We start from the raw sequence: 20,854 nt of genomic DNA on the forward strand, positions 1-20,854 counted from the left end.
TATTTCTTAATAATGTCTGTTTTAAATTTTAATAATGACTGTTTTTATGTATTTAATGGTTTTAATTAATTGTTGTACGCCACCCAGAGTCACTTTTTATGAGATGGGCAGCTATATAAAATTGATAAATAATTAAATAACTAAGGGGTTATCTCGCATCCTTGTCTTACCCTTGCTCATTGCTGGATCATTAGTAAAACTAATGATGCTTTACTTTCATTGCATACTGCTCTTGCAAAATGTTCTGTATTTCAAGTCTGTTCACTTTACCGTGCACTTTCTGTAAATCAGCAACCATGCAGTATACATCCTTTCTCACGTTCATACAGTATGTTTCTCAGTGACCTGCTAAAGAGTAAAACTCTTGTCTATGCTATCCTGCCTGACATAAAGACACTGCACTTCCCAAATTTTGCTCCTTGTTGTATCTTGTACTTTTTCAATCAGAATTCTGCCAAACACCTTCTCAGGCAGACTTAACAAGCAAATCACTCCAGAGTTTCTGCATACTTTTGCTGCCTTTCCCTTTGTAAAGGAAAAACAATAATACTTTATAATTTTTCAACATACTGACAGCATTTATTCTTTTGTGTCATTTTTTCCTTGGGCACTAACATAGCATTTATTTCAACCCACTGTTCAATATGTCACTATCATTCCCATACAAATCTCTAAAATACTCTTTGTACAATTGCATCACTTTAGTTTCATCCCATTTAACCATTTTAGCTTTTATTATATTCACTCTGCTGGGGGCTCCTTGTTTAGCCCTGTGACATGCTTCCATTAAAAAAAAAAATTAAAATACCTCTGCATTTTTTCTGCATTTTTAAATTTTTAACTGTTCCTTGCTTTCTTTGACTACATTCTTTTCCATTGTCTTCTATATACCTGTTACACAATTTCTCTCATCCTCATATTTGGAAGTTATTCTCTTACTTGCTTAATTTTTCATCGTAGCCTCTTTCACCTCTTTATTCCACCAAGCATTCGCTCTGTTCCAAGCAGCTTCCAGATCTTCTTCCCTTACATTCACTTTTCATTCATTCTATTGGGAGGAGTTAATCTGTCTTCTAATACTTTATTCACACAGGGCTCATACTTTCTCTTCCTGCAGTCATTCTACTGTAAGCTCTGTAATATACTGTTAAATATTCAAATCTAGATATATGTTCTATATACTTCTTGCGTGGAACTGATCTTGTTCTATCCTTAGACCAGAAGATTGTGAATTGTTATTCCTCCCACTGAATCATTTACAACAAGATGCACAAAAAATTGATAGGTAAGTAAACTAGTCAGAAGTTGATGAACACAAAACTTCATTTAGCTCATAATATTAATTCTGATTAACTATGAAGTTTCAATATCATTTTACTGTTGCTAATGTTGGTTAGGTTAAGACAGTTGCATTGAACAGTAAACTGAAAATGTTCTCCCAAAGGGGCTAATGTCTAAAGGAAATATTAAGGAGTTATGTTTCATTTAGATTTTGCTATAAGTAGTTTACCTTTATTATATTTTGTCTGAAAATATTAAAAGTAATCATATTTACTTCAACAATAAAACGTGCTCTCTATGTGGTTAATATAGGATCTAAAGCTTTTCTTTCATATAAGACATTTTTGCTTTCTTTTATTCAGTGTTAAATATTTAATTTGTTTTCACAACATGACAAGCAAGCTGTATTTCATTATTTCATTATTTATTCTTCCTTTAGTGACTTTTAATTTTTTATTATTTTTAGAAGGAAGCAAGGGAGACTTAAATCAGGTAAGTCTGCAGGTTTAATCACTTATAGAAGGTAATTAGGGTTACTTGAAGTTAATACAGTATGTTATATTTAGACAGCAAGGATGAGTGGCAGAGAATCCAGGGTCACTTCCTGAATGTGAGCATTATGGCAATCCCTTGTCTCTGTTCAGTGGCACCAAGAGGCTTGGCACCTAATACCAGGTCAGTAAGGATTTGTGAAATTAGAGTAATGTCCTTAACACCTTCTTCTAAAAGCTTGGCTTCCTCAGGTTGCATGCAGTCTAGAACCTCAGGGTTGGGAGAGCATGATGAAAAGGATTGGACTATGGTTGATTCTGCATCCTTGGGAATTGTAATCAGTTTTGGTTTAGGCAGATGAGGTCATCCATCTAGAATAATCATTGGATAATTACAGTGATTAGAGTGATTAAATTATCTTAGAAGTCTGACTTAAGTGGTAGTCATCAAGTAATAATCTCCTTTGGGCTTTGTTAATGGGGAAATCTAGTCCTTTGGTTTTGACTGATTAAATTCAGTTATTGTAAAAGCTAAATTGTATTGTAAAGGCTAAATGTAAATGTTAGAGGGAAAACCTGCATAAGGAAAAGCAAAATGAAAGATCAGAATTTCATTTCAACCTTGTTTTTTTTAGGGGATCTTGACATTTGCAAAACATACTAGTTCAGCAGCTAGATTCCTATGACCTCTTAATTTTCAATGATTGGCCAATATCTCAGTAAGCAGTGGGAATCTGTGGCCCTCCGGGCTTCACTAAACTATACCTTTTAGCAGCCGCAAATGTCACAGTCAGAGGAGAGGAAGGCTCAAAAGCATGAAGACCCAAGCGTCTCCACTGCTAGGCTAAACCTATGAAATGAAATAAATAATGTGAGAGGTCTTTTAATGTTTCAACTCTGGAGATGCAAGAGCTTAATTTAGAGGTGCATAACTTTTAAAAGCTGCACCAGCCATTGAATGTCATGGTCGGGGAAAACAATACAAAAGAATGGGATTACAGAAAAAGATTTTAAAAGTAGGTGAGGGGATAAATGTATTTTAATTAATTGTGCATTAAAATATACCAGTTACACTTATAGTTAACCCCAACTTCTCACGTCTTTGTTGATTCCCTCATAAGAAATATATGAGCAATAACAGTAGAGTAGTATAATTATAATGAATCTTCCATACTTTCCATACACTCACTGGGTTTGTTGCAGGTGGCTGCAAAATCTGGAGGACATGGGGTTCACTTAATACCCTGGCATGCAACTTGTGGCATCTGAGGCAGCTCAAAATTTGATAAAATGTGTAATATCAAGATTTTCCACAACTTACAGTTCCCTCTGAATATATCAGTTTCACACCTTTCATCATAATTCTTACTTCTGACAGATGATGTATGTGTTAATCATGTGTATGTATTCATAAAATACTTCTCAAAATGTTGAATTCTAGGGATATATGTGTGTCTGTGTCTGTATATACATATGTGTGTGTGCATGTGAGGGTTGTGTGTATGTGTGTGTGATTTGATTTTGCAGCTTATTATTTAAATATAACCTATGTTGGATAGTGACATTTTAAAGTAAACTTGTCAGAATTAAGGGTTGTGGTCCTCAAATGCATTTTCAGGAACTCACAGTGTGGCCTGCAGTATTCTTACCACATAACACACAGTTCTTTAGTACCATAAAGCAAATTCATGCTTCTAAGAGGGGAAAGCAACTAACTTGCTAACAGAACCAATTACATGGTTCAACAGCATCTTACCATTTTGTGGGTGTCAAGCAACATGATGACCTCTCTGAGAAAATATCACTTGTAATTGGTAGCTGCCTGGACTTGCTCAAAAGAGAATTTCCTAAATACATTATCAAACATTTCTGCTGGCTGGCTTTTAATTACTTCCTTTTAAAATACATTTATTTAATTTTTCAGGATAAAACGATAAATGAATGGAAAATAAAATACAACCAATTTGAAATAGCACTATAATTTTTCTTAACAATAAAAACACCTGTATTTAGTTATCCTTAGACTGAACTTGCAAAAAACCTTACTGTTTCTACGAAGTTAAAATAAACTAAGACACGGCACAGTTCTACCTGCATCTCTTTGGATCCAAGTCCTACCTGTTACTATCATTCCAGTACACTGGTTGTCCAGAGGAAGGCTACAGCTGCAATATTGTCATATGCAGATTCTGTGGAGGTATTTTCTGGGAACACTAAAGCTACCAATGTGCACTGAATATTGATTATTTTACTTTAAAGTGTAGAGATGAAATGCTTGGGTTATTAGGGTAGATTTGTGATTATACTGTACATCTTTTGATTAATTCATTGTTAATTGCATTGTTTAATTTGTGCTTAACTGAAATGTGTCATTCCTAGATTGGATGATGGGAGCATAGCTCTTATAACTGTAAGGAATACTTCCCGGCAAGAATTCATGAAACATTTGAAAAGATATTCTAGCATGAAAAACCAGGTAAAGGATTACCCTTGCATTTGCAATCTGACATTATTTGGTTTGGATTTTCTTAGCAGTTGCGTTCACCAAAAGCCACGGAAAGAAACAAGTGGATGAGGAGGAGAATCACATGATTTAAAATATAATGTAATAAAACCAGAGATTTAAGGTGGAAGTAACTTCACAATAGAAGATTTTAATGCCTTTGTAAAGAGATTTAACTTCCTGTCAGAATACATTAGCCTACCTTTTTCTGATTTTTGAAAATCACCAGACTAAGGCCGATTAGCCTATTTCCGTCCATCTGTTGTAGTTTTATTATAAATGGTTCTTATATACAGGAGTTACTACAGTGCAAATCTGCTAAACTGATTTTTTTAAAATCCCAAATTCTATATTTAAATATAGACTGTGCTATATTTAGGGCAAGAAGAGACTTGTTACGTTTTGTAACAAGACTTGTTACATTTTATGGATAGTAGTTTTTAATTTTTATTTTGACTTATACCCACCCACAGTTAGCCAGGAGCTCCTATGTGGCTCCTCCAGACAGTGGGAGTGGCTAGACAAAACATTGTCCTTCCTTCCTTCCTTCCTTCCTTCCTTCCTTCCTTCCTTCCTTCCTTCCTTCCTTCTTTTTTTTTTTTGGTATCTGAAGTAGGTACTCCAGCTTATCATTCTCTTAACAAGTCAAGGTAGAAGTCTTGATTTATTCTTGGCGTCTGATTCTTGGGTTATTTGAAGTAGATAGCCATGTTGTGATGAAGAAAACACAGTTTGAGCTTCCACAGTTTTTAAGTTGCTGCCAGTGGTAGGAAGAACCAGAGAGAGACTCTTAGAGATTATGGCTTACCACAATCATGTAAACACATTCCAGGATAAGTGATATAAAACTTATTCTGCCAGCATTTATTCAAAGCAGTATAACTGGATTGAAAAAGGAGGTGGGAAGAGTGTGATCCTATTTATTCTGATCATACCCTCACAATGGGAGGGTATCTACTCATGTATCATAGTACCTATGATAAACATCCCTTCATAGTTTGGGAAACATAGATTAGGAGTTATGCGTACTCAGCATGGTTTCAGATTAATGACTCAATACTACAAGCCTGGTATCCAAGGCTGAACTAAGGAAGGTCAACCATCCAGTTGGATTTAGTAAAATAAGCATATATGTGTTCCTGGGATGTTTTTGGTGAGAATATCATTTAAGTTTTATTTCTTTATTTAACAATCCTACAGATGGGTGGCAAACAACAGAAAAATAAAAATTACATAGCGCAATATAAGAGAACTTTAAAAAATTAAAACTTAGTTTTACAAATTCGCTTCTCCAAGGCCCATCCAATTTCCTGTGGGAATGCTAAAATGCCCATAGATGGATCTGTTCATCTCCTGGCATTAGAGTTTTCCCTTCTGTAAATGAAAGCGCAGGCTTGTGACAAATCCTGTTCTTTGCAGTTGCTACATTTTTCAACTCTTGCATTTATGCTTTGTATTTTAGTTCAACTTTCCTTTTATTGAAACTTATACTGTTGAAGAAGTAAAAGTCCGTCCAAGAACTGGAAAGAAACGTATCACTGGAGATAATCTGAGCTGTGTAGATTCTGAGGAAAAGAGCTACCCCTGGAATATAGATGGAGATTTAGTGGAATGGGCAACAGAAGTTCATATTCGGTAGGATTAAACTTAGTTGTGTTTGAACTACAAATGTTGGCAATTCCTTTTAGTTTAGCCTAAGCATGGTAGGGTAGGTTTCTATACTCTACACGGGATAATTGGAGCATTCACATTGATCCCATGTTTGGTTCTAATTTCTTGCAGAGGTTTGAGAAAGATAATTGTACTTAGCAGATCTATTCAGGATGCATTACTAGGAGGAATGAGAATGCTGGAATATTTGAGTGGCTTGTCCCAAAGTTTCACAGAAAAGCAGTTGTCTGGCCACTGCTGTATGATGCCTCCATCTCTTCTAGAACAATAGATGAATCTTGCATTTAATGCAAGAGCCTCTCATAATGGAAAAATGGAGTCATGCCTATCTTCACCTAACATTTGTATGTCATATTTGCATATATATCCAGATGCAATCTGTAATCTGTAGACTTGCATTTTGTAGATACGGATGATACTGTCTGAGTCAATACCCAGCTTCAAAGTGTGCAAGGCTAGGCAAAACACACTGGCATGTCAATACATTATGACATGCATATTGGAAATGTCAGTTTAGAGCTTCATGTTGAGTGACAAATATCTCAGTACTATTTCACAGTGGATTGTTGATTAAATCAAATGCCATGTGTTTTGTGTATCCTTGCTGGTTGGAAATACATTTTAGGGTAACTGTACGCTCCAGTCAGACATTATGTATATTTGCTGCATTCTGTTTAAAGCCTGTCAAAATGTTGAGATAGGCTGTCATGTGACTGTGTTGCAGTTGCAAGGAGAAACTTTTAACCAAAACTTGGCAAGACAGGGAAACCAGTATTAGATTTTGATTTTTCTCCAAGGAATGTATCTTAAGCTCCAGTTTTAGTTGAGTTACATGTTGATCTATATGAAAACACACAAAATAGTCATCAGATTCTCTGCAACTCAGCAATATACCCATGCTTTAGTTCCATCAGTTCCATTTTCCTCAACTTGTTAAATAAATAAATTACACACAAATACTCCACCAAATTAGACAGACTCCTATTTTTATGAAGAGGACTATAGGTCATTTTTTTTCTCTTTATTTTCTATAGAGTAGATACTTTTACAAGTACATGTTCAGATAGAATAAAACAGTAATATGATCATAATGGTTTTTCTGTGTTTCTTGTATTTTCAGGGTACATCCCCAGTTGATAAATTTGTATGGAGGAAATGTTATTTTGGATAATCTGAAAGAATCGTGCAGTTATATTTAGAAATAATTTATGAAGAAAAGTTACCTACTTTCCAGCCCAATCATATTAAGGTGACAAAAATTGCATAAGGATGTGGAAGCCTGGATGATTCAAGTTAGAGGTATGCATTGGACCTCAATATTCAGCTCAGAACACAGTTCAGAGCCTTGGGAAAGTGCCCACTTTTCTATCAGGTCAAATGCTGCCACCTTCACCCCAAGCTGGATCAAAGACATGTTTTGTGATTCCTGTTTTGTGTTTTGTATGCAAGTCAAACACCTATAGCATCGACAAATTTACAGAAACATTAAATGGTAGGGGGAGATTGACCACCCAATTTTAGAGAAATAACATAGTCTTTTTGGAAGTCAGCTCCCTCATTTTTTAAAATTATAATTAGATGGTATTTGCCCCTAAAATTACAGCATCAATTTTCAGATAGCTAGGTTGAAGTGTTTTTCTGCAAATCTTTATGAACCAGTGGTGGTAGGGAGAAAAAAATTCATTGACTACCCCCAAGTGGATAGTGTCAGTTGCATAGGGAATGACCAGACTTAAAACACCCTTCCTGTACTACTACAGGATTTTTCAAACTGTGTTCCATGGAGCCCTAGCAATCTGCAAGAATTTGATGTTCCATGAGAGACTGAAAAATGGCAAGATGGAGAGTATAAAAATAAAACTCTTTAATAGGCCATTCAGAGAAAAAGATGCAGGAGGATTGGTTTTTAGACAAAACTAAAGTACATTTGGTAAAAGAAACCACTATTTTAGCAAGTATTTGACTTGGACATGGCTCAAGTCTTCTAATGGTTGAACAGATTATAATGAACTCATGCATTACAGTGGGCATTCACCTGACCTTTTAAAAACATCATAGGCAAAATGACTCATTTCTAATAATTCACAAATTATGGGATAATTTGAGTTCAGTTAGTATCTAAAATTATTCCCCAGTTTTTAATTGAAATACAAGTATATTTACATATTGCTAACCAAGTTTTTAAAAATATAGTTGAGAATATTTTTCAATTTGTTCTTTAAAGCAAAACAACTAAAATACTTAGTTTTGTATTGAATTATGATTTTATAAGAGTGAATAAAATTAGTGAATAAGTTGGCATAACCGTCAACTAGACATTTCAGTATAGTTTTCACTGGTAAATAACTTGGCAGATTTTGGCTGATTTTTGAAATAGAAATCATACAGTGGATTTGTACATTGTGACCTTATATTAAGTTTTTGTTCCTTATATAAATTCATTCATAAATAAAATCCAGCAAACGTACCAAATTCTCTTTGTTTCATTTGCTAAAAAGTAGACCTAGTTGAAAGAAGAGTGTGCTGGAGACTATGTGTGATGCCTTCACACCTCTAACAAAATGAAACCACCAAAGGCCTGAGTTTGTGCAGGGCTAAGCCTCCACTTGTTATCACATTTGTGGGTAACTATGATGCCTCTGCTGTAATGTTTGAAGTAGCAGTGTACATGAACTGAATAAAAGAGGACAACTGTTTAACAGGCTCAGAATAAGATTTCAGTATTTGTTATAAAAGGATAACTATAAAAGTATTTCTGTGGTTCAATGAAAATGGAAGATCTTTTAACAGTCACTGGCGATTTTTCCAAGGAACAAAATTTATAGTGTTTGGGTCTGAAGAGTTAAAAGGCTTTGGCCTAGACTGTTAAATTATTGGGACTCCTAATGTTGAGAAAATCTAGCGAAGACTTAGTTGATCCCTGTATATTTCTTTTCCTAACCCTCAGGCAAATAGGTGCAGAGTATTTGCTTTTTTCTAGGTAATACAGTGGTAAGAGTCAAACTCTAAAAGGTGTACTAGAATGCAATAACTTGTGAGGATTTTGTGAACCATTTACTTTATTAGACACTGGGCTGGACTTTAATATGATAAAAAGGTTAGGACTATTAACGATAGGCCTTCAAACTATGTATAATACTGCATGTTCATTCACTCCCTCTGTTGTAATAACATACTCAATCTGGGTGTGTTACTCCCAGGCTACAAAATCTATTCCCTGCTTGCTATGTGGCTAAAACATAGAGGATTAGTAGTATCACTAGGGCTGTGCAAATCCTTTGACTGAGGGGTTCTGTAATATATGGGACTGCATTCTACGCATCTTTTTTTTTTAAAATTAAGGCACTGCTTCTTTTTCATGCAGCTACTCCCAGCTGTCTCTACACTTGCATGAAATGGCTATTTATGCACAATATAAGGTGGGAGCAGCTCCTGAAAGATGTGCCTGCTTTAATGATTTCAAGAGAGAAGCCCCATGTATGGTTCCATTCACTGGGAAGACTTTCTTTCACAGGATAAGCACTGCCCTAGTATTTACCTTTTTAAGATGGGAAATACCATACAAATATTTATGTGCAACACAGAGGTTTCCAGCCTCTGTACTACCAGTTAGTAAGCAAATTACAATGATAATTTATGTTATCATGGAGGGGATTGGAGAAAAATACTGTTAAAAAAACTGTCAGACAGTAGGCTTTCAAAAGAGTTAAATGGCACAGCCTTGCAAATACCAGTCTTCATAAGCGAATTATATAGGGAAAGTCTGTTAATAATTTTTATTTTATCTTTGTAAAGACATTAAATAATAATGCTCATGTCACAGAATTATATATTTATGGATGAATTTGAATATCTACATCTGACAGCTTCAAGTTCCATTTTTTAAAATATTTTATTAGTTCGATGTTGGTGAACATTCCATTTTACAGTGTAGGGTTATACAGTGATAGAACAGATTGCTTTTAAATCACATTTCAGTCTTTAATGCTTTTGAGGTACAACTGATGATGTCATAGACTGTTTTGTTCAAATAATAATCACCTTGGGGTTAAAGTGCAGTACTTCACCATCTCCCTAAACCTTATGCTACCATTCTTAACCTATATAATGTGTACAAGAAAATACTTTTATCTAAAAATTAGGCAAAGATCCTCTCTACTTCTTCAAAATACAAAAATAAATAAAATGATTGCATAACAGGAACTGGTTACTGCATTTCCCTGATTTTACACAATGGGAGGACTTCTCCAACCCACCCAGGTAGAACCCTCAAAACATGGCTGAGGGTTGCATAACAACCACAAAATCCCTCATATAGACCTTGAGCCAAAAACTCTATTCTACCATTTGGTTTTTCAGTTTGAGACATACAGGAGGAGCTCACAGACCAGGTTAGTTTCTTCCTCTCCACTGACATGACCCCTCATTCCCTGCAACAGGAAGCCTTTTCTCTCCACTTAGACTCCCTACCCCACAGAGCATGCCAATTTTCCAGAGTTCTAAACTGCATGGTAAGTCTGACCAGATGTAATGGAGGGGAGGTCCAAGTTAGTGTGCTGTTCCCCTTTCCATAAAGCAGTAGCCTCACTTCTTTCATTGAACAGGTCCTCCATATAAGCATAGCTCTTTTGTACCTGGAGGTTCCCAGTATTCCCAGAGCAAGGGGGGGAAAGTAGAATAAAAATTGTCAACAGCCACTAACTCTGCAAATCTAAAAAATGATGTCATCTGTCTCATTTTAGGAACTGGAAGGGGAGAACGTGGCTCTACATTAATTGTGTGGAGGCTAAAATTGGTCTAACTTAGCATCTTCCTGTACATAGGAATGTCCTGGGCAGTGAGGTTATACATTCTCAATTCAAGTATGATTAGTACACTGCTCCTTCTCAAGTACATTTTTTTAAAAGCAAGGAGCAATTCCTAGTGTTTCCTTGTTCTTCCTGTATTTTGAGTTTTTCTTCTCTTTGATTAGAAGTCTTGACTATCTTCATCCTTCAAAGTTTTCTACGATTTGTGCTTTTGGAAGCCCATTTTGATGAATACTTTCTTCCATTCATAGGATATAAGGGCTTAAGATATGACAGTTCTTGTAGCAGGTATTTTAGTTTTACCAAACTTCCTATTCTGAGGTATTGTGTGAATGTTTAAAAAACTCCAAACTTTCACTTTCAGTTTTTTCTTGAGGAAAACGTTTGTATTTTCTTTCAAAGAATCCAACCTGGAATATACAGTTCCAAAAATAGTTACAAGTTTACAATTTCAAAGGACTAATTTATCTGTATCTGTATCTGTATATTTCAGAAAAAGACATGACCCACCCAAAGATAAGCAATATTTACATTATGTTTAGATATTTAAATATTGAAAAAAAAGGTTTTGACCTGTGGTAAGGATTTTACCATTTTACCAAAATTTTACATTTTACCAATGCTTTGTGTAGCTCATGTTGATATTTTTGAAAACATTTTCATAAAAAGTTGCATCAATTTTCAAAGAGATTTAGTGGCATAAAAGAGCAGACTACTGCTGTGCTGTTGTTTTAAGCTGTATTCTGTGTATGTTTTATTATACCAAGGTTCAGCTGTGCTCAAAATATATTCCACAATTGTAACGTCCTGAATAAAAACTTATTTTTTGTGTTTAAAAAAGCAGACACGCAGCAAGAGCATCCCACGAACCAAGTAAAAAGCATTCTTCCTGTAACAATTAAGTCTGTACCATTTTCCAAATTGCAAATGTTTAAAACGAAACTAGAGCTATGTATTTGGGAGGTCAGGCAACCTAAAATCACTGGCTTGTATCTGACTACCACAGCACTTTCCCCCATAAATCCCAAAGCCCGATTTTCTCCCCTTGCCATCTGCCCAACGGGCTGCTTGTTTTGGAATTCTCTGTTCGTTTTTTTGCTGTCATTTCCTCAACCCACATTAAGGTGTAAGGAGCTGCATAAAAGTCTCGTTTGTCCACAAATGCCAAATAAAAACCAGTAAAATACGTGAATGCTGTGTATTCTAGAATACACTTCTAATTTTGGTTTCTGTTTGGAAAAGCTGTATTTTTTCCTTTTGGGTGGCTATCTAGCCTACCAATAAAAATGCACCAATACGTAGATGAAAACTGAAATACGTACCTTCCATAAAAATAATACAAGAAACAAAAGCAAAGTAATTCCAAATAGGGAGCCTATTGTAATAAGCAGGACGGTGACACTATCTTTTGTCTTCTGGTTATGATGTCCTTCCAAAATGACCTGTATAAAACAAGGCGCACGCCGTTATCACAGGTGGAATTGCGTATTTGGAATATCCTTTAGGAGGCCTATGTTTCACTTCTCACAGAAGTACAGTTTTGATTTGAATTTATGTGGCTTGTTTGCCTTCGAGGTACATACGTGAAAGAGAGCACCTGGAAGTTACATGCCACTGACTTCAGCAGTATGCTTTAACTCTGATTACAATTTCTGACTAAATAATCATACAATAAAGATTCCGCGTTTATGACATTGCAAATTGGCTTTCTTGCTAATAGATGCAAATAGCATAATTTATTTATTTGTCAAATTTTTATCACTGCCCATGTCCCCCCGGATGTGCTTCCTCTCAACAGCCCTTGGTTTAGATGTAGCAGAATATCCATCTGATGCTGAAATCATGCAAGAACCCATGCCATATGACTGAGAAATCCTGTCTTTGATAGCCCAATCATCCATTTGAGGTTACTACTTTCCTTCAGTTTTTGTTTGAGCAATTTGAGATAAAAATACCAAGCGGATCTGGGTTAGATACTCAACGTTATCAGAATGTTCCCTCTCCTTTATTGTCTGAATCTCAAATTATTTTCTAATCTGATGCCGTGTAATAATACTTACATAAGTGGTTTGCTTATTTTTGTGGAGTTCAACAACTCTGGGATTCTGATCTGCTGAAACTTCTCCTTTTACCTCAAAGGTAAGCACTGAAGCTTCATCCTATTTTAGGAGGTACAAACATTCTAAATCAACTGCACTGTAAGGGTTCAAATAAAAAATATGAAATACTAAGTGAGGTTAAGGAGGTAAGATGGAGAATCTACATAGGACTAAGCCTATTAAAAATTGTGCTTTTCATCTGAGGGATTTCAGAGAAAGAATATAAAGCAGCTACTAAATCTGCTATTGAAGTATGAGATTTTGTCTGTGGTTCTCTGATGCTTAAGAATATATTATACAGCCTCCAGTATGATAACACAAAAAAATAAAACATTTACTATGTTTAATAGTGAAGGTGTTGCTTCCAGTTGAATGTGAACAGTTGATTCCTTTCCACTTTCCATGTCTCCAAATTTGCAAACTATTTGCCAACACAGTGGATCATCCTTCATACAAAACTTTAGGAGAAAAAGAACATAAAGATGTTGTATGAATGCAGCATGCATAACGTACATATAAAATAGTGTGTGAACATGTTTGCATACCAATGAATATACAATTAAAATTTGACTCCAGGCTTGCTCAGATTAGAAAAGAGTGTGGGGTTCATTTCTCATGCCATAAAACACACTAGGCTCTCCACATAGGCACATTTACATGTCCCCTTAAATCCAGCTTGAGGATTTTGGGGTAACCATTTTTGAAGGAGACACTTCTGCATGATGCTATTTTCCTGTCAAATCCAGCCCACAGTTGAGGTCAGTTCATTTCAGGTTTCTCTGAACCTCAGATTCTGACCCTGAAATTTAATGTTGTGTTTTCCATGTTTTCCCAACACAGGTTTTGCTATTTGCATGATGTGTCATGGTTTGGTGGTGGCAGAGATGAAGATACAACAGGGCGCAATCTGCCCACCTCCTACTGCTTGCTTTTAGCTAGCGCAGGCATGCTCCCTCCCCTCTATGGGGTAGTGGTTGACAGGCAGTTGCACAATGGACCAAGTATGACTTTTTGAAGTCCTATTTACTCTTTCCTCAATCCCCCACACAACCTGTTGGCAGATTGTACACAATGGCAAGTGGCTGAAGCTCCACTACTGTCATTCTTACAAGGTAGATCAGACAGGAAACATGGCCAGATGAACGAATTCTACTTTATTGTAAGGTTACATTAACAAAATCTTGCAAGTCTGAAAGGACTTCTCTCCCCCATCCCCTTTACAACTCAAAAACTAGGGAGGGTCTCTTCTGAGCCTCTTGCCCCATCCACATTCCTGCTATGGGCTAAGCTGCCTTTATCTGACTCTTCCCTTGGTTGCGTCTGGTTGCCCTGTCTCCCAAGGTCATTCCCACATGCCATTAGAACTACCTACCAAAAAATAGGGATTTTGGGTCAGCAGGAGGGGCAGGGAGAGATTGCTCCTGCTTCAGTGTGTTGACAGGTTGCATGAGTAATCTAGGAATTCAGCATCATGGTTCAAGTCCTCTAGGAGATGGACCAGGGCAGAAAGGCAAGGCACTGCCCCACACTTAGCATGCTGCCTGACAGCCCTTCCCCATAGATTGTTTGCTTTGTGGCAGACAGTGCAGGTATGCAGAAGCTCCTACCCATTTGCAGTGCCTGACAGCTGTGGGTGGGTGACCGTGGTGGATCAGGCACGGCAAGAGATCCAGAGAGTGACTACAAGCTGCTTCCCAGTAAAGCAGGACTCTCCCCACAGCTATCAGGCTCTGACAGATCACTAAACTCAGTACTATAGCCTTTGCCCCAGGCCATGGTAGGGAGAGCAATAGGTGGTTGGTGTTTTCCCTGAGCAGGTAAACCCAAACAGCCCTGCACATTAACTTGTCTTGCAGTAAACTCTTAGGACGGCATCACTCGGTCTCATTAAGGAGACAGAGTTGAGATTTTCTGTGTAGATAGAATATGTGTATACTGAGCTACTTTGTGCCAAGTCCTGTCTGGAAGACAGCACATTAATCTGGCTTTCTGGAAGAGCCCCACATGTACGCATTAGATGTTGTAAAGTCTTGATAGTAATGTATTTTCATGTCAGTAATTCATGCCAGGAAACACCTCCAGAAGGAGGCACTGGTTCTCATTTGTCAGCTGCTTTGAATATGAGCCATTAAGCTTTCAAATTTTAACAGTACTGAAGCCTCAACAAGTGTTGCTGTCCTTTTCCTTATGTCTATATACAGCAAGTTTATTTCCAAGTGTTGAGTTCCTGACAGCACAATCCTGCCTATGTCTTTTGAGAAATAAATGCCCTTGGGTTTAGTATGACTTGTTCCCACATAGCTTAACACTGAAATGAGGCATAAGTGAATTATTTAAGCATAATCAAGCAGCTCTGTGGTTCTGAAAACTCTGCTTATAATGCAGAAACATGCAATAGGAGGACATTACAGATTTAACAAATCAGGAAAAAAAATTAAGTAGAGAAATTACCAGTGGCCTATTGTCAAGTTTTGTAAGGAATGTAATAAGATCTTGCAGCATATTTCCCTTTTTTTCTGGTAAAATACAGTCTCTCCTATGATTTTCATAGGTACATTGTCCATCGGTGGTCTGCAAATGAGCAAAACCACAATTGTATTACATTTTGATACTAAAGAAATTAGTTGACATTGCATGTAACATCATAAATCAGCTCAGTAAAAAGTTACCCTGTTTTAATAGAACATTCTTAGCTAAAACAAAAATTCAGCTAATAGTGGGAAGAGCAAGCTTTTATCTAAGCGTTAATACTATCTAAATTTGACCCATACTTTAATCCATGTCTTTAAATATTCTGGGGCAAGGGGAGACAGTGGAGTGAAGAAAAAGAGATCTTGTTTTATAAGTAGGACAGCTAGGACACCTGCAACCCTTACTATGGTCTCCTAAGGCATATCTTATGGTAGGAAAGCACCAGCATGCAGTGATCACAAACATAATACATAAGGACTCACAGTGCTGTCACATGCAAGGCTTCATGCCCATATTGGAAAAAGATGACCCTATGTAGAAAAAAGAAGCCCAAATACTGTATGACTGACTGCAGTCTCCTTGGCATTTTATTGTTGATGCAATGCCACTGAGTCTTTTCTCCTAATTTTAGGTGTGGGAAAAGTTTCAAATTTCAAATACACTGCTCTGAGTTTGGAACAGCTGTGTCACTCGTGCTGAGAATATTTTGAGTGTGAAACAGAACTGTCTTGACCTCAGAACCCTTCCAAAGCAATTGAAACAATGCAAACCAGCTGTTTTGAACTCAAAACGACTACTTGGAATTTACTCATGTTTGAAAAGTTTTGAACATCTCACCCTAACACTCTCTCCCTCCCTTTCTACGGAAGTGGAGCAGAACTAAATTACTTGTTACTTCTGTATTATAACCATGTGCTGATCTTGAACAGGACACCTCAAAGGCAATTACAGTGTAAATCTGGACATGAGGGAACCACAAACATTTCAGGCAGGCAGCAGCAGTCTTGAGACAAGCCCCTTCTCAGAAGTGTCTGCAGGATGCATGTCAAAATCTGCAAGATGACAGGTACAACATCATGATACAAGTCCTGTCCTTTTTGCACGTTTGTGTGTCCCTGAGGCATGTACAAAAGTAGTGGGTCTTGCATCACACTACCTTGTAGATTGTGATCCCCTTGTAGATGCCACTGCCCCTTCTAGCTTGAAATGCAATTATTTACCTATTCTTCTATTTTCCTAGTATTTTCAGTCAAAGCAACTCATCAATATCCTTAGGTCCTCCTCTGCCTGTCTTAATCTGTTGTAACATACTTTTCCCTATCCTGCTTTACCCCTTTTTCCATCAATAGCATTGCTGGTTTGGTCTTCCTCTTTAATTACGTTAATTAAACCATTAACATAAAAGATAGCATATCACAGTCATTCTTAAAGCTTGCTGATTTATGTAGGAAGTTAGCAGTTGGATAATTTGTTACGCTGTATCACATTTCATACTCCAAATTCAGAAAACAAATTAAGCGTACCTTGACATCCAGTACATTAAACAGCTTGGTATCTCTTGGTACAAATGAATTGGGTATCTGTATCAGCAGATTCACATCAGGAGCCAGACTTACTCCAGGATTACTGACCTTTAGTGTAAAGAAGGCCAGAGTTGAGTTTGTACTTTATCTGAATTGGGATCAGAACTAGTATACACCATCACCTCCCCCCATACAAAGCTTAAAATGTTTGGAATTTCAAAAACCTTCACTTCAAAATGTAGAATTCTGAACACACAGTTCCTGATATTCTACTATACTGCAAACTAAAAGGTCTGTACATTTTAACATTTGCAGATACTGTGTCCATCCAAAGCATATATACCCATTTCAAGGTATATGAAATAGTATTAAAGGGTATGGCAAGACTTCAGGAAAAGCAGACATTTGAATAATTAAAACTATAGTAGAACATACAAAAATAGCTCTTATGTGCTATTCCTCCAACAAGAAAGTCTTGCTGAAACAACGAATACAAGGAGCAACAATTAAACACCTATTTTTAAAAGGGATATTTAAATTATAATAAATGTGTCTATTCACAATGGCACTTGCAATTCAAGAACTGAGATGACATCCTTTACTGTGGAAACAGAGTATCTGTGGCATAATGGATAAAATTAAATGAATTGAGTTCTAGAGAGTGATCAGTGTGGGTAGAGCTTCAATGGCCAAGAACGGAGAGATTTGTAGAGGGTTAGATGTTGGACTTTGGGGAGACCTAGATTCAAATCCATCATAAGCCATGAGAGAGCATTTAATTTTTTTTAAATTAAATTAAATTTAATTTAATTTTTTCCCAAAAGGCAGTGAGAATAGAGAATACTGTTCTTACATAGAAAGTGAAGTTGATTGTCTCCTTCATGCAAGAAACTGGTGAATTTTCTTCACTGGGTCCATAGATAAATGATGCTGGAGACACTGACCTTCAAATAATGTTTTTCAAAATAAATGATGGGGAAAAATATTAATAGGAATCAATCATACAATGTTAGCTTCCTTGGGTACCATTACTATACAGATCTAAAAATTACATCCAATAAAACTCCCATAATTGGAGTTTTCGTTGCTGTCCTTCCTCCTGCTTTCCTGTGGTCTGTAAACCTGATCTTGGCCCTTCACAGAAGTTCTGAGACATGCAGGAGGGGGTATAGGTGCAGATGGGAGATGAGTCTGATCTGCTGGGATTGACTATCCTGGAGCAGTCAGTCACATATCTAGCCTGCTTGTGAGAATCAGAACAGAACTCGCCTATCTTGGGAAGACTGGTCTACCTAGGTGGGCATTGCCAACACTGAATTATCTCTGCAGCATTTGAAACAAGGATATTTTCCAGCCTTAGCTGAAGAAGCTTGGCACCTTGTAAATTGCAAAAGCATACCCTCTACCCTTAAAAAAAAAGAAATGCTGTAATCTCTCCCTACTCTTTAATTCAGTTTTATGCTAACATCCATATTGCTATGTATGTATTGCAATTAAATTTATACGAAAAGATTTTAAAACTTATAAATTCATTAATAAAGCTGTATTAGGATCAGAGCTACTATGCACTTTGGTATCTTTTTCAGAAATTTTGTAGGTCAAATAAATCTCAGCTATCCATCTTTATCCAACATAGGGACTACATTAAGCCTCTTTATAAGGTTCAAAGCACAAACACTGAATTTATCCAATTATCCTGTTAAAACAGCATTTGTGAAGCTTTTATACAGCCTTTCCATAAAAATGGGCAAAGGGTGAGCAATTAAAAGAACAAACAAGAAGATCCACAGGCTCAAAACGCTGAGAAGTCAGCAGACCTCTGAATGTTGCTTTGCAACAGCTATATACAGATTTGCAAGTGCATTAGCTTACCCGTGAATGTTCAGCTCAACCTCGTGTTTCTGAGCCAAAGTTAAAACTAGGCTGTTATCTGATAGCAGGTCATGGTCTAGTTCATTTTCACTACAGAAGGGAAGAAATATTACAAACCATCACAATGCATATATGTTTGGTTATCTTTCTTACACAGTACATTTGGCATTAGATTGCATGATCCAAACAAATGCAAACAAGCAGATTTTGTACTATCATTTCAATACAGGAGTTTTGCCCGTTTGTCGACTGTATCCATAGCCTATCCTTCCAAACCCCAACAGAAAGATTGCCCCTACAATACATTTGATTTCTGTGGAACTTCTGCAGATTATGAAATGTATATTTTTCTGCAGTTCTTTGTTCTTTCAAATACGGTAGAAGCCTAAGGCAGCAACCTGTAGTGAGCAACATTTACCAAGTTGCATTAATGCTGATGTGTAAGTCATCTCCTGCTCTGCTGAGTGAACTTGCATCCAATACAAAGCAAATATCCATCTGAAAAAAAATGAAAAAAATTCAGCTTACATTAATCCATCTGTAATTTATCAGAATGCATATTAGGTATTGCATTTAGTAACATCAGTTGTAATTATATTATTGAAGTCTACCTGAGTTATCAAGGCAACATATAGGTTAATGATCAACCCAGTCCTCAACGTGAGAACCTGTGACTTAACAGAATTTAGCTACGAAGCATCTTAAGAGTCCTGTCTATACAGGTGTACCCCTAGCCTTGTTTCTTGACTAGTCATGCTCCATTTTTATGGTAACACGCATTTCCAACATTTCACTGAACATGTGCAGACGTTACAGCAAACAATCCTCAAAGTGCTACCATATGTCACACTGCCATCCTCATACCTAAGACATGCTGCAATTCGGTATTTCAATCTGACCTATTTTTTAATCTGTTTACCAATCATTATCACTGGAGATTAGAGATACCACAAAATGCATATGGACACCATTTTTTGTTAATAATTAATAATACTCTGGTAAGGAAACACACATTTGAGGCTATCCATCATAGTTCCTTGGTATAAAGCATATGGTAACAATGAGGGTGTAGTCAATACAATCAAGTCACCTTTGATCTTTATTCTTACCTTTGAAAGGTGATCAACATATAAATATCCAACATTACAGTTAAGTCTCACTCCATGACTTTCCTTTTCTGATATTTGAAAATGTATCTGTGCTTCTTCCTATGGTAAAAATAAACCATATGTAAGGAAAGCAGCAGGCAGAAGGTGAAAATTTTGCAAAAAAACACCACTTTTTTTCAAATTGGTAAGGCAACAAAAATCTCTGTTTAGATGTTCTGTGAGACTTTGGTTATAAGGAGGTGACACACCTACTAGCTTGGAGATTTGAAGCCAGGTAACTCTGTCTAACCTCCTCCCATGATGCTGCTTTCCTGATGAAAATTTCTCCCAATTCTCTCAAAGGGTTTGCTTTGCTAGAAAAGTGTACCTGTTTGTCTTCCCAAAAAAGAAAATGGCAGTTTTGAAGGGGGAAAAAAAATCAGAAAATGATTTGGGGAGAAAAAGTTAACAGCAGTGCCAGTGCTTCAAATCAAAATCCTACACCCCAGCTGCTCTTTACAAAGAAATACAAAGATATTTGGAAGATTAAATAAGACAACAAAACAGAAAAGTTTTACCCAGAACTTCTATGAATCATCACCATGCTATTTGTGATCTTTGGAGGACAACAACACCACCAGCACTACCACTAATAAAAATCTGAAAGAGTCAGTCACTCCAGTGTAAACATCAGGTTTTTACAGAAGCATTTATTAGGCTTATAATTCAAAGGGAAAAGGGTGAATTCCATTTTTCCAAGTTACATTATGCCTACTGACAAGTTTCAAATCTCTCACATTCTAAAGAGAAGTCATTATTTATGAAGTCAATGTGAGACTGTTCTTTTGGAAACAGAAAAAGGGAAAGGAAAGATACAGCAGAACTTAATAAAGAAGATACACTATATTATTGCACACATGGTTATAGTCTGTAGTGTGGTCCGACAAGAATGATTTCCATGAAGGGTGGTGGCAGCGATGCAGCCTGCTGGCTGCCACCCCGTATGAACTTAATTCAATTTTTTTTTTAAGTGAATTGGAAGCTGT

At 36.6% G+C, this 20,854-nt stretch overlaps 2 protein-coding genes across 2 annotated transcripts in view; one reads left to right on the forward strand and one right to left on the reverse strand.

Annotated features, from left to right (window-relative positions):
* The window catches only part of CERKL (ceramide kinase like), a 42,967-nt gene extending 34,558 nt beyond the window's left edge, over window positions 1-8,409 (forward strand). Inside the window, exons 8-13 of the mRNA XM_063318108.1 lie at window positions 1,217-1,285; window positions 1,748-1,773; window positions 1,848-1,956; window positions 4,152-4,248; window positions 5,738-5,910; window positions 7,067-8,409. Coding sequence (XP_063174178.1) covers window positions 1,217-1,285; window positions 1,748-1,773; window positions 1,848-1,956; window positions 4,152-4,248; window positions 5,738-5,910; window positions 7,067-7,145 — 553 coding nt within the window. The 3' untranslated portion in view covers window positions 7,146-8,409. The remainder of the gene's footprint in view (window positions 1-1,216; window positions 1,286-1,747; window positions 1,774-1,847; window positions 1,957-4,151; window positions 4,249-5,737; window positions 5,911-7,066) is intronic.
* Window positions 8,410-9,819: 1,410 nt separating this feature from the next.
* ITGA4 (integrin subunit alpha 4) overlaps window positions 9,820-20,854 on the reverse strand; it is a 45,108-nt gene continuing 34,073 nt past the window's right edge. Inside the window, exons 19-28 of the mRNA XM_063318109.1 lie at window positions 19,830-19,928; window positions 19,139-19,218; window positions 18,721-18,810; window positions 17,702-17,792; window positions 16,849-16,956; window positions 15,305-15,424; window positions 13,192-13,311; window positions 12,815-12,913; window positions 12,077-12,196; window positions 9,820-11,164 (exon numbers count right to left, since the gene is read on the reverse strand). Coding sequence (XP_063174179.1) covers window positions 11,066-11,164; window positions 12,077-12,196; window positions 12,815-12,913; window positions 13,192-13,311; window positions 15,305-15,424; window positions 16,849-16,956; window positions 17,702-17,792; window positions 18,721-18,810; window positions 19,139-19,218; window positions 19,830-19,928 — 1,026 coding nt within the window. The 3' untranslated portion in view covers window positions 9,820-11,065. The remainder of the gene's footprint in view (window positions 11,165-12,076; window positions 12,197-12,814; window positions 12,914-13,191; window positions 13,312-15,304; window positions 15,425-16,848; window positions 16,957-17,701; window positions 17,793-18,720; window positions 18,811-19,138; window positions 19,219-19,829; window positions 19,929-20,854) is intronic.

Source organism: Candoia aspera, chromosome 1, assembly GCF_035149785.1.
Source record: "Candoia aspera isolate rCanAsp1 chromosome 1, rCanAsp1.hap2, whole genome shotgun sequence".
In the NCBI taxonomy this organism is placed as follows: Eukaryota; Metazoa; Chordata; class Lepidosauria; order Squamata; family Boidae; genus Candoia; species Candoia aspera.